This window comes from Salmo salar, chromosome ssa03 (assembly GCF_905237065.1).
Source record: "Salmo salar chromosome ssa03, Ssal_v3.1, whole genome shotgun sequence".
Classification (NCBI taxonomy): Eukaryota; Metazoa; Chordata; class Actinopteri; order Salmoniformes; family Salmonidae; genus Salmo; species Salmo salar.
This window is the reverse complement of record NC_059444.1, coordinates 94,402,838-94,419,478: the sequence shown is the minus strand read 5'-3', so window position 1 is coordinate 94,419,478 and position 16,641 is coordinate 94,402,838. Positions and strand designations below refer to the sequence as shown.

Here is a 16,641-nt window from a genome sequence, read left to right as displayed (position 1 = left end):
GATGTTGTTATTCAAGTGATGCTGTAGTGTTTTATGCCTTTCCTGTTTTAACCAGATACACAGGCTGGTTGTTACACACAGTGTGCGTCCCAAATGACACCACATTCCATATAGTACATTACTTTTGACCTAAAGTAGTGCACTATTTAGACTAGGATAGGGTTCCATTAGAATTACACGCACAGGGAATCCGGTTTCACCTGGTTTTACAGGCCATCTCTCCGTTTCCTTGTCATGCCATGCCTAAAGACACACCCAGACTCCCTGATTGATCAATATGTCCTTTTTAATGTTTACAAAGAGGTGAGATTGAGATTTTATGTTTTAAATTATATATTTATCTTATTTCTTATGTAGACCTACTATTACAGAATGTAAATTAATTAAATAAATAAAAATAACTGTAGATTGATGTGTGTCTCAATATACTGTGCAATAATTTCATCTCAACATAAAAGCTTGTTGTAGAGGTTATTAAAAGCAACAAACACGCTGTGAACATGACAGTTAGATACATGTCATGCTGGACAAAGGAAATTGATTCAACCCTGGTTTTTGTTGTTATTGTGTCAAGGCAAGCCCTTCCCAGCCCCAGCTCCCCTCCCCCATGCCAGATATTTGCCATGGCCAGCCGTTGCTAAGGGAAGTGACGACACCGACGTACGACAGATTGCTGAACGGCGAGAAGTCGTATATTATGGAAAAAGACAGACGCAGAGACAGTGGTGAAAGAACATAGCAAAATACAAGGGCAACGTCTGCAAAATCCATCTTCATCTTCGGAAAAGCAAGTCGGGATGATATCGAAAATAGCAAGAGCATAAACTACACACGTTAACCTTCAAAACAAACCCAGTATTATGATTTTATGACATTAGGATTGTTTTAAAACGAGAGGTGAAAGATAGTTTGTTGGATTGTAGCTAGGGACAGTGCTACTATATCCGGATAGATAGAGACTACGGGAAGCAGAAAGAAGAGAGAAAAATAAACCGTTTCTGGAAATAATTTTGTCTTTAAAAAAATATTTGGACTGAAACTTTCTTGGACTTTTGCCTGAAACATTTTTTGTGGATTTTGAGCTAGCTATAAATTCTCAATCATGGAATTGAGAGTGGGAAACCGATACAGACTGGGCAGAAAAATTGGAAGTGGATCGTTTGGAGATATTTATTTGGGTAAGTTTCTAATATAAAAAAGTTAATAGTATTTATTTTCTCATCTGTTATTTTAGCTTTTTTTTTTATAGCAAGCTTACATGACATTTGCTAGCAGGCTAACTCTTCAACGGTAGACTCGATCAAACGTCAGCTGTTGAGTTTTTGTTTTAGCCAGCTGATTCTAGCTAACGTTAGAACAAATTGTCCCGTTTGAATGTAGCTATCACTTCAATGCGCAGATTTATTTGTCAGAGTATATCTGTGAGATACTACACACGTTAATTGTTCTTGTTGGTGATATAACCACCTTCCTTGGGTGATCATAAACACTAGCTAAGCCAGCTGGAAAGGTTTTGAGTCCAATGTTGTCGACCTTTTGTCAAGCTACAGACATAGGTCTGTCTGTAACAATAAGCTAAGTACCAAAGCTGAATATAGTGTCTCCAAAATGTCCAATTTGACTGTTAACTCACGATCTGCCAGATGCAATGGCTGACTTGACATATTGTACATGTTCACCACCGTTATTATAATATAACTGTGTAATGCATTTCAGTTGTTATCAGTCCCTCTTGATAACGTTAACGCGATGGAAGTGCGTGGAACACTATTTTCACTGGAGTGTTGTTGTACTAGCTATCTACTCCAATCCCTATTGACTGTAGTAGCAACTAGTGGTCAGATTGGACATGTTATGACATGTTCTGGTGGTTTGTATGTAGTGTATGGATGAAAGTGCTGCTGCTCATCCCTTTAGGCTCTCAGCTGAGATCAAGCTGGCCTCAGAACCGGGTGGATAGGGGTCCATGCATGTTATTTGATCATGTCTTATCAACTTGTTAGGCATTACAAACTGTCTGTGGCCTAACCTAGATAACATGATGGATGGTATTTTGTCTGTTTTTCATTGATTATTTTCCTTCATTCAGCTTCAGCTGATTCAGTGGGGGTGAGATACAGCAAGGTCATGTTTGTGACACAGAAACTGATGCAGGCCTGTGTGTCTGTGTGTGTCCAGCTTCCATCAGGGTAGGTTGTGATGAGGGCTCATACCCTCACTTACGTCATATTTGTTTTACTTGCAAACAACAACTGGGCTAGACCTAGTTGGATCACTTGTTACTCTGGTTTTAACAACACCACAAGCCAAACTAAATTAAAAAGGACAACATTATTCTTCAATAATAAACATTTTCTTTTGCAAAGTGTTTTGCTACGGTGTGCACTACTGAATACGCCTCCTAGCCACATCTTGTTGCGCTGAAAGGACTGGATAATTAGCTATATATTAATGACTCCAACACCTTGCCCACTGACAGGCTTCAGGGCCTATCCAATTATTTCAGCCCCAGGCTACATGAAGCACTAATGTGTAGGAGGCTAGGGGTCAGCCAGCCGTGTAGGAGGCTAGGGGTCAGCCAGCCGTGTAGGCGGCTAGGGGTCAGCCAGCCGTGTAGGCGGCTAGGGGTCAGCCAGCCGTGTAGGCGGCTAGGGGTCAGCCAGCCGTGTAGGCGGCTAGGGGTCAGCCAGCCGTGTAGGCGGCTAGGGGTCAGCCAGCCGTGTAGGCGGCTAGGGGTCAGCCAGCCGTGTAGGCGGCTAGGGGTCAGCCAGCCGGGTAGGCGGCTAGGGGTCAGCCAGCCGGGTAGGCGGCTAGGGGTCTGAAAGGGGTTTGAAATCTGTCTGTAGTTTGTTATGATTGACAGCCGACCTTGCCCCCTATTGTCCTGGAACCAGTGTTGGAGGAGCAGGGACTCTATTGTCCTGGAACCAGTGTTGGAGGAGCAGGGACTCTATTGTCCTGGAACCAGTGTTGGAGGAGCAGGGACTCTATTGTCCTGGAACCAGTGTTGGAGGAGAAGGGGCTCTATTGTCCTGGAACCAGTGTTGGAGGAGAAGGGGCTCTATTGTCCTGGAACCAGTGTTGGAGGAGCAGGGGCTCTATTGTCCTGGAACCAGTGTTGGAGGAGCAGGGGCTCTATTGTCCTGGAACCAGTGTTGGCGGAGCAGGGACTCTATTGTCCTGGAACCAGTGTTGGCGGAGCAGGGACTCTATTGTCCTGGAACCAGTGTTGGAGGAGCAGGGACTCTATTGTCCTGGAACCAGTGTTGGAGGAGCAGGGACTCTATTGTCCTGGAACCAGTGTTGGAGGAGCAGGGACTCTATTGTCCTGGAACCAGTGTTGGAGGAGCAGGGACTCTATTGTCCTGGAACCAGTGTTGGAGGAGCAGGGACTCTATTTTCCTGGAACCAGTGTTGGAGGAGCAGGGACTCTATTTTCCTGGAACCAGTGTTGGAGGAGCAGGGACTCTATTGTCCTGGAACCAGTGTTGGAGGAGCAGGGACTCTATTGTCCTGGAACCAGTGTTGGAGGAGCAGGGACTCTATTGTCCTGGTGTTGCCCTAGACTAGTGTATGCTGGAGGTCTTTGTCTGGTGTGGTCCTCTGTCTCTGGTTTGGGTGTTGGGCTGGCTGTGAATATATACAGACCACCACTGTCTTTGAGACAAACTCGACTTGCTGCTGTTTGAGTTGTCTACTAATGCTTTCCCTCTGTGTTCAGGTTGGAGTTGGAACACAACAGTGTCTGGCCTCTCGAGTGGTGCGGTGGTCTAAGACACTGCATCACAGTGCTATCTGTGCTACTAGAGATCCTGGGTTAGAGTCCAGGCTCTGTCTCAGTGGTCTAAGACACTGCATCACAGTGCTATCTGTGCTACTAGAGATCCTGGGTTAGAGTCCAGGCTCTGTCTCAGTGGTCTAAGACACTGCATCACAGTGCTATCTGTGCTACTAGAGATCCTGGGTTAGAGTCCAGGCTCTGTCTCAGTGGTCTAAGACACTGCATCACAGTGCTATCTGTGCCATTAGAGATCCTGGGTTAGAGTCCAGGCTCTGTCTCAGTGGTCTAAGACACTGCATCACAGGGCTATCTGTGCTACTAGAGATCCTGGGTTAGAGTCCAGGCTCTGTCTCAGTGGTCTAAGACACTGCATCACAGTACTATCTGTGCTACTAGAGATCCTGGGTTAGAGTCCAGGCTCTGTCTCAGTGGTCTAACACACTGCATCACAGTACTATCTGTGCTACTAGAGATCCTGGGTTAGAGTCCAGGCTCTGTCTCAGTGGTCTAAGACACTGCATCACAGGGCTATCTGTGCTACTATAGATCCTGGGTTAGAGTCCAGGCTCTGTCTCAGTGGTCTAAGACACTGCATCACAGTGCTATCTGTGCCACTAGAGATCCTGGGTTAGAGTCCAGGCTCTGTCTCAGTGGTCTAAGACACTGCATCACAGGGCTATCTGTGCTACTAGAGATCCTGGGTTAGAGTCCAGGCTCTGTCGCAGCCGGCCGCGACCGGGAGACCCATGGGGCGGTGCACAATTGGCCCAGCGTCGTCCGGGTTAGAGGAGGGTTTGGCCGGCAGGGATGTCCTTGTCCCATCGTGCACTAGCGACTCCTGTGGCTGGCTGGACGCAGTGCACGCTGACACGGTCGCCAGGTGTACAGTGTTTCCTCCGACACATTGGTGCTTCTGGGTTAAGTGGGCATTGTGTCAAGAAGCAGTGCGGCTTGGTTGGGTTGTGTTTCGGAGGACGCACGGATCTCGACCTTCGCCTCTCCTGAGTCCGTACGGGAGTTGCAGCGATGGGACAAGACTGTAACTACCGATTGGATACCATGAAATTGGGTAGAAAAAGGGGTAAAAAAAAAAGAACAGTCTCAGAGTGGCTGTCCTCTGTGTTCAGGTTTAGGGTTGTGTTCGTTAGGGCACAAAGCAAGCATTTGTTATTGGACAGCTACAGATAGAACCTCCTAGTTTCGCCTAATATTCTAACGCTTCGTCCTTGGTGCCAACTGAACAAGACCCAGGTTGTGTTGTTCTGCTGGAGACTCTGACTGTCGTCTCCAGTGTGTCTGTCAGGACTGCTGGTGTCTTGTGTAGGTTACCACCATTACCTAGTTAGATAATACAGCCCTAATGTGCGCTGTTGCAGAGCGACGCAGAACACTGATAACACTGGTGTGTGGGTGTCAGTGACTGTGTCCTGACACAGGTAGCTTCCCAAATCCACATTTCACACTATTCCATATATTGTCCACTACCTTTGACCACAGCTCTATGGGCCCTGTTCAAAAGTAGTGCACTATGTAGGGAACATAGTTAAATTTGGGACTTGGCCTGTCTCACATTGATGAGAGGAAGCCACTCTAGACTAGAGAAACACCCCTGGTCTTTAATAAGGGCGTAGGCAGGCTGGCAGCTCATACAGAGAAGTTATGTACAACCTGTGGTGACGTGAGCGATCTCTTTATTGCATGTTTGTACAGTACTGCCCTGTTGGTAGATTAGCTGCTCTCACAGCAACAGCTGTACGTGTGGAGAAGTCGGCCTAGATGCTGCTTACAATGTGTTGCTGACAGATGTGTTTTCTTGGTGGAAGTCTGAATTTCACTCCCTCTTGTGTAGAGTTGTAAAATTCACTTAATTTCCCCAAAATTGCCTTATTCCATCATCAGCTTCCAGGAATCTTCCAACTAGATTCAGAACGCTTGACCTGAGTTCTGACGTTCTCAGCCTTCACCCGAGTTCTGACGTTCTCAGCCTTCACCCGAGTTCTGACGTTCTCAGCCTTCACCCAAGTTCTGACGTTCTCAGCCTTCACCCGAGTTCTGACGTTCTCAGCCTTCACCCGAGTTCTGACGTTCTCAGCCTTCACCCGAGTTCTGACGTTCTCAGCCTTCACCCGAGTTCTGACGTTCTCAGCCTTCACCCGAGTTCTGACGTTCTCAGCCTTCACCCGAGTTCTGACGTCCTCAGCTTTCACCCGAGTTCTGTCGTCCTCAGCCTTCACCCGAGTTCTGACGTCCTCAGCCTTCACCCGAGTTCTGACGTCCTCAGCCTTCACCCGAGTTCTGACGTCCTCAGCCTTCACCCGAGTTCTGACGTCCTCAGCCTTCACCCGAGTTCTGACGTCCTCAGCCTTCACCCGAGTTCTGACGTCCTCAGCCTTCACCCGAGTTCTGACGTCCTCAGCCTTCACCCGAGTTCTGACGTCCTCAGCCTTCACCCGAGTTCTGACGTCCTCAGCCTTCACCCGAGTTCTGACGTCCTCAGCCTTCACCCGAGTTCTGACGTCCTCAGCCTTCACCCGAGTTCTGACGTTCTCAATTCTCAACTTGAAAGAAAGAAATCAAATAATAGTTTTACTCTTCCTTAACTAGTTGACCCTTTAGTTGGGGTCAGAATGGAAGACCTGGCCCTTACCTAATTCAGACAATGTTCCTTTTCCCTGTGTGTGTGTGTGTGTGTGTGTGTGTGTGTGTGTGTGTGTGTGTGTTTTTTTGTGTGTGTGTGTGTGTGTGTGTGTGTTTGAACTGTGTGTGTGAACTGTGTGTGTGTGTGTGTGTGTGTGTGTGTGAACTGTGTGTGTGTGTGTGTGTGAACTGTGTGCATCTCTTTGTGTCTGGCATGTTGTAACAGACCACTCCACCAAAGCCCCTGTTGTGAGATGTGTGTGATGTAATGATGTAACATGTGCGTCCCAAATGGGCCTCCTATTCCCTATGTAGTGCACTACTATTGACCAGGGCCTACATAGGGAATAGGGTGCCATTTGCAGACACAGAGAAGGGCAGAACAGAGATGTCCTTGGAGCCAGAGAGTTATTCTTACAGCCAGCTGCTCTTAATGCCCTGTTCAGACACAACTACCTGCTCCATCGCCATTGGCTGAGTCCCAAATGGCCCCCTGTATGGCCATAGGCAGTGCACTATTTAGGGGAAAGGGTGCCATTTGGGACTAAGCTAATAAGTATCCTGTTCAATGCTTGTTTTCTCTCCTACAACCCCTGTAGCTGTTTGCTTTCATGTGTAGATGGATGGAAGGCTGCTCACTCTGGTTCACTTCATACAATGGTGTAATCATGTTCTATCCCCCGTGTGTGTGTGTGTGTGTGTGTGTGTGTCTCTGACTGTGTGTGTGTGATAGTGCCTCTGACTGTGTGTGTGTTGAGGTAATCATGGTTTTGAACACAGCTGGAATCTCTTAAGGGTCTCGGTAGTGTGCTGTGTTCTGTTCTGTGTTCCTGGTCCTGTAAAGACCCGGTGTGTGTGTGTTGTCATGGGCAACGAGACGTGAGGATGAGGTCAGTGTTTGGCCTGTGATTGGAGAACTGGGATGTAGTTCAACAGGGTGAAACGTTCTCAACGGTTGCATCCCAAAGGACACCCTATTCCCTATTTAGTGCACTACTTTTAATGGCTCTGGTCAAAAGTAGTGCACTATATAGGAAATAGGGTGCACCCAACATTGCAGCTGTGCAGAAATGTACTATACTGGTCAACCCCCTCAAAAAATACATTTGATATTATTTTGAGTCCTCTCTGTATGTGTTGTGGGAAGCCCAAGCACTGTCCAGGAACTGGATTAAGACAAGCTAGAACGCATGTTCCCCGTGATGATCCCATTGGCTTACACTAGGTGGGAGCTGTATCACTGAACCAGATTGTAACTGGATTAGATGAGGGCTGGCTAAAAGCAGCCAGTGAATTAGGGCCAACTAGGCTGCTTATTGACAAGCAGTTTGTATTATTTGGTATGGGCTGGCTGGCCTTTTGGTATAGCCTCCCCGAGTGGCGCAGCTGTCTAAGACACTGCATCTCATTGCAAGAGGCATCACTGCAGTACCTGGTTCAAATCCAGGCTACATCACATCCGGCCGTGATTGGGAGGCGCACAATTGGCTCAGCGTCGTCCGGGTTTGGCCGGTGTAGGCCGTCCATTGTAAATAAGAATTTGTTCTTAACTGACTTGCCTAGTTAGATGATCAATGCCTTTATTTTATTTATCTGTTTTAGGTTATGTAAAAAGTATTATTAAGAACGATGTATATCACCCTTCTCCTGAGAAACAAGAATAAGTGGTCTGAGTCATGAGTAAGACTTGGACCTGTTGGTTTTGTGACAGGTTTACTTGAAAATGGCCGATGTAATATTTGTCTGTGTCAGGATGTTGTCCCAGCCCTAGTGTTGGCTGTAGAGCCCAGTCTATCTGCATGTGTTTGGCTTTGGCTAGTGGCAACCAATCAACTCAGCTGAACACCAACCAGCCAATAGAGAGCAGAGAACTCAGCTGGGACACCAACCAACCAATAGAGAGCAGAGAACTCAGCTGGGACACCAACCAACCAATAGAGAGCAGAGAACTCAGCTGGAACACCAACCAACCAATAGAGAGCAGAGAACTCAGCTGGGACACCAACCAACCAATAGAGAGCAGAGAACTCAGCTGGAACACCAACCAACCAATAGAGAGCAGAGAACTCAGCTGGAACACCAACCAACCAATAGAGAGCAGAGAACTCAGCTGGAACACCAACCAACCAATAGAGAGCAGAGAACTCAGCTGGAACACCAACCAACCAATAGAGAGCAGAGAACTCAGCTGGAACACCAACCAATAGAGCAGAGAACTCAGCTGGAACACCAACCAACCAATAGAGAGCAGAGAACTCAGCTGGAACACCAACCAACCAATAGAGAGCAGAGAACTCAGCTGGAACACCAACCAACCAATAGAGAGCAGAGAACTCAGCTGGGACACCAACCAACCAATAGAGAGCAAAGAACTCAGCTGGGACACCAACCAACCAATAGAGAGCAGAGAACTCAGCTGGGACACCAACCAACCAATAGAGAGCAAAGAACTCAGCTGGGACACCAACCAATAGAGAGGAGAGAACTCAGCTGGAACACCAACCAACCAATAGAGAGCAGAGAACTCAGCTGGAACACCAACCAACCAATAGAGAGCAGAGAACTCAGCTGGAACACCAACCAACCAATAGAGAGCAGAGAACTCAGCTGGAACACCAACCAACCAATAGAGAGCAGAGAACTCAGCTGGGACACCAACCAACCAATAGAGAGCAGAGAACTCAGCTGGGACACCAACCAACCAATAGAGAGCAGAGAACTCAGCTGGAACACCAACCAACCAACAATAGAGAGCAGAGAACTCAGCTGGGACACCAACCAACCAATAGAGAGCAGAGAACTCAGCTGGAACACCAACCAACCAACCAATAGAGAGCAGAGAACTCAGCTGGAACACCAACCAACCAACCAATAGAGAGCAGAGAACTCAGCTGGAACACCAACCAACCAACCAATAGAGAGCAGAGAACTCAGCTGGGACACCAACCAACCAACCAATAGAGAGCAGAGAACTCAGCTGGGACACCAACCAACCAATAGAGAGCAGAGAACTCAGCTGGGACACCAACCAACCAACATAGAGAGCAGAGAACTCAGCTGGGACACCAACCAACCAACCAATAGAGAGCAGAGAACTCAGCTGGGACACCAACCAACCAATAGAGAGCAGAGAACTCAGCTGGGACACCAACCAACCAATAGAGAGCAGAGAACTCAGCTGGGACACCAACCAACCAACCAACCAATAGAGAGCAGAGAACTCAGCTGGGACACCAACCAACCAATAGAGAGCAGAGAACTCAGCTGAACACCAACCAACCAATAGAGAGCAGAGAACTCAGCTGGAACACCAACCAACCAATAGAGAGCAGAGAACTCAGCTGAACACCAACCAACCAATAGAGAGCAGAGAACTCAGCTGGAACACCAACCAACCAATAGAGAGCAGAGAACTCAGCTGGAACACCATCCAACCAATAGAGAGCAGAGAACTCAGCTGGAACACCAACCAATAGAGAGCAGAGAACTCAGCTGGGACACCAACCAACCAATAGAGAGCAGAGAACTCAGCTGGGACACCAACCAACCAATAGAGAGCAGAGAACTCAGCTGGAACACCAACCAACCAATAGAGAGCAGAGAACTCAGCTGGAACACCAACCAACCAATAGAGAGCAGAGAACTCAGCTGGAACACCAACCAACCAATAGAGAGCAGAGAACTCAGCTGGAACACCAGTGTTTACAAACTCCTGACAGAAATTCTAACAGTCATCCATCTCTCTCTCCCCCCAGTCTCTCCACTACTAATATAATGTGTTGGTTAGAGATCTTTACAACGCTGTTGCAACATTACCTGGCATCGCTCCAACTCCTAGTCTGTAAATCTACACAGTGACTAAACGGTGTGTTCATCTACTTAAAGGACTTATATAAAGTTGTCCGAGCTCTTCACACCCGGGGAAGCTGACCTGTTGTGTCCCTACTTTGAGAGTTGGGAATGTGTTTGTGTGCAAGCATTGAGGCTGGTGGGTGTTTTGCACTCGAGTTCTGGTCTCCAAGGTTTTACACCAGGTCTGGGATCTGTGTTGGTACATAGCGATGCTCCAAGGTTTTACACCAGGTCTGGGATCTGTGTTGGTACATAGCTATGCTCCAAGGTTTTACACCAGGTCTGGGATCTGTGTTGGTACATAGCTATGCTCCAAGGTTTTACACCAGGTCTGGGATCTGTGTTGGTACATAGCTATGCTCCAAGGTTTTACACCAGGTCTGGGATCTGTGTTGGTGCATACAGACGCTAGCGTCCCACGTGGCCCATAGAAGTTAAGTAGTTTTTTTTACTTTGAGCAGTGGCCAATATTTACAAAACATTGATGCAGTTTTAGTGTGTTTGTGTAGAAAGTGTTCAATGTTTGGACACGTGGTGTTTTTACTAGCCTGACTGGAGTTCCCCTCCCTCTCCTCACTGATAGCATGACATGACATGCTATAGGCTCTGATTACCACCAGCCCTGTGGATCTGTGTTCCTCTACCCCTGGATGACATGCTATAGGCTCTGATTACCACCAGCCCTGTGGATCTCTGTTCCTCTACCCCTGGATGACATGCTATAGGCTCTGATTACCACTGGATCTGTGTTCCTCTACCCCTGGATGACATGCTATAGGCTCTGATTACCACCAGCCCTGTGGATCTCTGTGTTCCTCTACCCCTGGATGACATGCTATAGGCTCTGATTACCACCAGCCCTGTGGATCTCTGTGTTCCTCTACCCCTGGATGACATGCTATAGGCTCTGATTACCACCAGCCCTGTGGATCTCTGTGTTCCTCTACCCCTGGATGACATGCTATAGGCTCTGATTACCACCAGCCCTGTGGATCTCTGTGTTCCTCTACCCCTGGATGACATGCTATAGGCTCTGATTACCACCAGCCCTGTGGATCTGTGTTCCTCTACCCCTGGATGACATGCTATAGGCTCTGATTACCACCAGCCCTGTGGATCTTGTGTTCCTCTACCCCTGGATGACATGCTATAGGCTCTGTTTACCACCAGCCCTGTGGATCTCTGTGTTCCTCTACCCCTGGATGACATGCTATAGGCTCTGATTACCACCAGCCCTGTGGATCTCTGTGTTCCTCTACCCCTGGATGACATGCTATAGGCTCTGATTACCACCAGCCCTGTGGATCTCTGTTCCTCTACCCCTGGATGACATGCTATAGGCTCTGATTACCACCAGCCCTGTGGATCTCCGTGTTCCTCTACCCCTGGATGACATGCTATAGGCTCTGATTACCACCAGCCCTGTGGATCTCTGTGTTCCTCTACCCCTGGATGACATGCTATAGGCTCTGATTACCACCAGCCCTGTGGATCTCTGTGTTCCTCTACCCCTGGATGACATGCTATAGGCTCTGATTACCACCAGCCCTGTGGATCTCTGTGTTCCTCTACCTCTGGATGACATGCTATAGGCTCTGATTACCACCAGCCCTGTGGATCTCTGTGTTCCTCTACCCCTGGATGACATGCTATAGGCTCTGATTACCACCAGCCCTGTGGATCTCTCTGTTCCTCTACCCCTGGATGACATGCTATAGGCTCTGATTACCACCAGCCCTGTGGATCTCTGTGTTCCTCTACACATGGATGACATGATGGCACATAGTCTATCCAGCCCCTCTGCCCCCCCCCTTCACCCCGACTGAGGCCCAGAACAGTGAGAGATGAGCGGGGAAAGGGAAGAGTCTCGGGGGGTTGGGGGATAAATAAGGGCCAGCTGCCTCCAGGCTATGAAGAGAGAGGAAAGGGAGGAAGGGAGAGAGGAGTAGAGAGACTGTGGATCTGGCTGGCTGAAGAAAGCTCTACTTTCTACACTTCTTGAAATAAGCAACTCAGTGTTGAGAAACAAGAGGGGTTTTGTTAGCCAGTTAATTGGTGTAACCCTCCTGTCCATTTCACACAGTGAAACAAACTGTCATACCAGCTTCAGTTACCCTCAACACACTCCATCTCCTCCTCTGTCCTCTCCCCTCTCTGTCCTCTCTTTCCAGCTCTCCTCTTCCCTCCTCTCCATCATATTACACCACCACCACAGCAGAAACCCATTATATTACACCACCACCACCACAGCAGGAACCCATTATATTACACACCACCACCACCACCACAGCAGGAACCCATTATATTACACACCACCACCACCACAGCAGGAACCCATTATATTACACACCACCACCACCACAGCAGGAACCCATTATATTACACCACCACCACCACCACAGCAGGAACCCATTATATTACACACCACCACCACCACAAGCAGGAACCCATTATATTTCACACCACCACCACCACAGCAGGAACCCATTATATTACACACCACCACCACCACAGCAGGAACCCATTATATTACACCACCACCACCACCACAGCAGGAACCCATTATATTACACACCACCACCACCACCACAGCAGGAACCCATTATATTACACACCACCACCACCACAGCAGGAACCCATTATATTACACACCACCACCACCACAGCAGGAACCCATTATATTACACCACCACCACCACCACCACAGCAGGAACCCATTATATTACACACCACCACCACCACAGCAGGAACCCATTATATTACACACCACCACCACAGCAGGAACCCATTATATTACACCACCACCACCACAGCAGGAACCCATTATATTACACCACCACCACCACCAGCAGGAACCCATTATATTACACAGCACCACAGGAGGAACCCATTATATTACACACCACCACAGCAGAAACCCATTATATTACACCACCACCACCACAGCAGGAACCCATTATATTACACACCACCACCACCACAGCAGGAACCCATTATATTACACACCACCACCACCAGCAGGAACCCATTATATTACACACCACCACCACAGCAGGAACCCATTATATTACACACCACCACCACAGCAGGAACCCATTATATTACACACCACCACCACAGCAGGAACCCATTATATTACACACCACCACCCCACCACAGCAGGAACCCATTATATTACACACCACCACCACAGCAGGAACCCATTATATTACACACCACCACCACAGCAGGAACCCATTATATTACACACCACCACCACAGCAGGAACCCATTATATTACACACCACCACCACAGCAGGAACCCATTATATTACACACCACCACCACAGCAGGAACCCATTATATTACACACCACCACCACAGCAGGAACCCATTATATTACACACCACCACCACAGCAGGAACCCATTATATTACACACCACCACCACAGCAGGAACCCATTATATTACACACCACCACCACAGCAGGAACCCATTATATTACACACCACCACCACAGCAGGAACCCATTATATTACACACCACCACCACAGCAGGAACCCATTATATTACACACCACCACCACAGCAGGAACCCATTATATTACACACCACCACCACCACAGCAGGAACCCATTATATTACACACCACCACCACCACAGCAGGAACCCATTATATTACACACCACCACCACCACAGCAGGAACCCATTATATTACACACCACCACAGCAGGAACCCATTATATTACACACCACCACCAGCAGGAACCCATTATATTACACACCACCACAGCAGGAACCCATTATATTACACACCACCACCACAGCAGGAACCCATTATATTACACACCACCACCAGCAGGAACCCATTATATTACACACCACCACAGCAGGAACCCATTATATTACACACCACCACCACAGCAGGAACCCATTATATTACACACCACCACAGCAGGAACCCATTATATTACACACCACCACAGCAGGAACCCATTATATTACACACCACCACAGCAGGAACCCATTATATTACACACCACCACAGCAGGAACCCATTATATTACACACCACCACCACAGCAGGAACCCATTATATTACACACCACCACCACAGCAGGAACCCATTATATTACACACCACCACCACAGCAGGAACCCATTATATTACACACCACCACCACAGCAGGAACCCATTATATTACACACCACCACCACCACAGCAGGAACCCATTATATTACACACCACCACCACCACAGCAGGAACCCATTATATTACACACCACCACAGCAGGAACCCATTATATTACACACCACCACAGCAGGAACCCATTATATTACACACCACCACCACAGCAGGAACCCATTATATTACACACCACCACAGCAGGAACCCATTATATTACACACCACCACCACCACAGCAGGAACCCATTATATTACACACCACCACCACAGCAGGAACCCATTATATTACACACCACCACCACCACAGCAGGAACCCATTATATTACACCACCACCACCACCACAGCAGGAACCCATTATATTACACCACCACCACAGCAGGAACCCATTATATTACACACCACCACCACAGCAGGAACCCATTATATTACACACCACCACCACAGCAGGAACCCATTATATTACACACCACCACCACAGCAGGAACCCATTATATTACACACCACCACCACAGCAGGAACCCATTATATTACACACCACCACCACAGCAGGAACCCATTATATTACACACCACCACCACAGCAGGAACCCATTATATTACACACCACCACCACAGCAGGAACCCATTATATTACACACCACCACCACAGCAGGAACCCATTATATTACACACCACCACCACAGCAGGAACCCATTATATTACACACCACCACCACAGCAGGAACCCATTATATTACACACCACCACCACAGCAGGAACCCATTATATTACACACCACCACCACCACAGCAGGAACCCATTATATTACACACCACCACCACCACAGCAGGAACCCATTATATTGCACACCACCACCACCACAGCAGGAACCCATTATATTACACACCACCACCCAGCAGGAACCCATTATATTTCACACCACCACCACCACCACAGCAGGAACCCATTATATTACACACCACCACCACCACAGCAGGAACCCATTATATTACACCACCACCACCACAGCAGGAACCCATTATATTACACACCACCACCACCACAGCAGGAACCCATTTATTTGTACTGTTAATTCGGTTGGTAACCAGTTTATAATAGCTATAAAGCACCTCGGGGGGGTTGTGGTATATTGCCGCGTCGAGCCTGAGAACAGCCGTGGTATATTGGCCACATACCACACCTCCTCGGGCCTTATTGCTTCAATAGGTCAGGTTGTAACTAGTTCCTGGTTTGATTCCTTAAGGGGATGTCTGAGCATGTCTACACACACACTCCTGCAGTATGGGTAGGAGTAGAGCCTTCCCTGCTCAATGTGTCAAGATGTATCACATTCCTGTTAAGATAACCCACACCCTGACTGGGTCCCCTAAAACGGTTTCTCACCTCCTCTTCATGCCTACAGAATCCCTAGCCAAGATAACCCACACCCTGACTGGCTCCCCTAAAACGGTTTCTCACCTCCTCTTCATGCCTACAGAATCCCTAGCCAAGATAACCCACACCCTGACTGGCTCCCCTAAAAAGGTTTCTCACGTCCTCTTCATGCCTACAGAATCCCTAGCCAAGATAACCCACACCCTGACTGGCTCCCCTAAAACGGTTTCTCACCTCCTCTTCATGCCTACAGAATCCCTAGCCAAGATAACCCACACCCTGACTGGCTCCCCTAAAACGGTTTCTCACGTCCTCTTCATGCCTACAGAATCCCTAGCCAAGATAACCCACACCCTGACTGGCTCCCCTAAAACGGTGTCTCACGTCCTCTTCATGCCTACAGAATCCCTAGCCAAGATAACCCACACCCTGACTGGCTCCCCTAAAACGGTTTCTCACGTCCTCTTCATGCCTACAGAATCCCTAGCCAAGATAACCCACACCCTGACTGGCTCCCCTAAAACGGTTTCTCACGTCCTCTTCATGCCTACAGAATCCCTAGCCAAGATAACCCACACCCTGACTGGCTCCCCTAAAACGGTTTCTCACGTCCTCTTCATGCCTACAGAATCCCTAGCCAAGATAACCCACACCCTGACTGGCTCCCCTAAAACGGTTTCTCACGTCCTCTTCATGCCTACAGAATCCCTAGCCAAGATAACCCACACCCTGACTGGCTCCCCTAAAACGGTTTCTCACGTCCTCTTCATGCCTATAGAATCCCTAGCCAAGATAACCCACACCCTGACTGGCTCCCCTAAAACGGTTTCTCA

General features: G+C 48.2%; 1 protein-coding gene across 2 annotated transcripts in view; it reads left to right on the top strand.

Moving 5' to 3' along the window:
- Positions 1–679: 679 nt before the first annotated feature.
- The window catches only part of LOC106596082 (casein kinase I), an 86,118-nt gene continuing 70,156 nt past the window's right edge, over positions 680–16,641 (top strand). Inside the window, exon 1 of one of the 2 annotated variants that reach the window (XM_045715859.1) lies at positions 680–1,178. In XM_045715859.1, coding sequence (XP_045571815.1) covers positions 1,103–1,178 — 76 coding nt within the window. In that variant the 5' untranslated portion in view covers positions 680–1,102. The remainder of the gene's footprint in view (positions 1,179–16,641) is intronic. The other variant, XM_045715858.1, reaches the window with a different exon arrangement.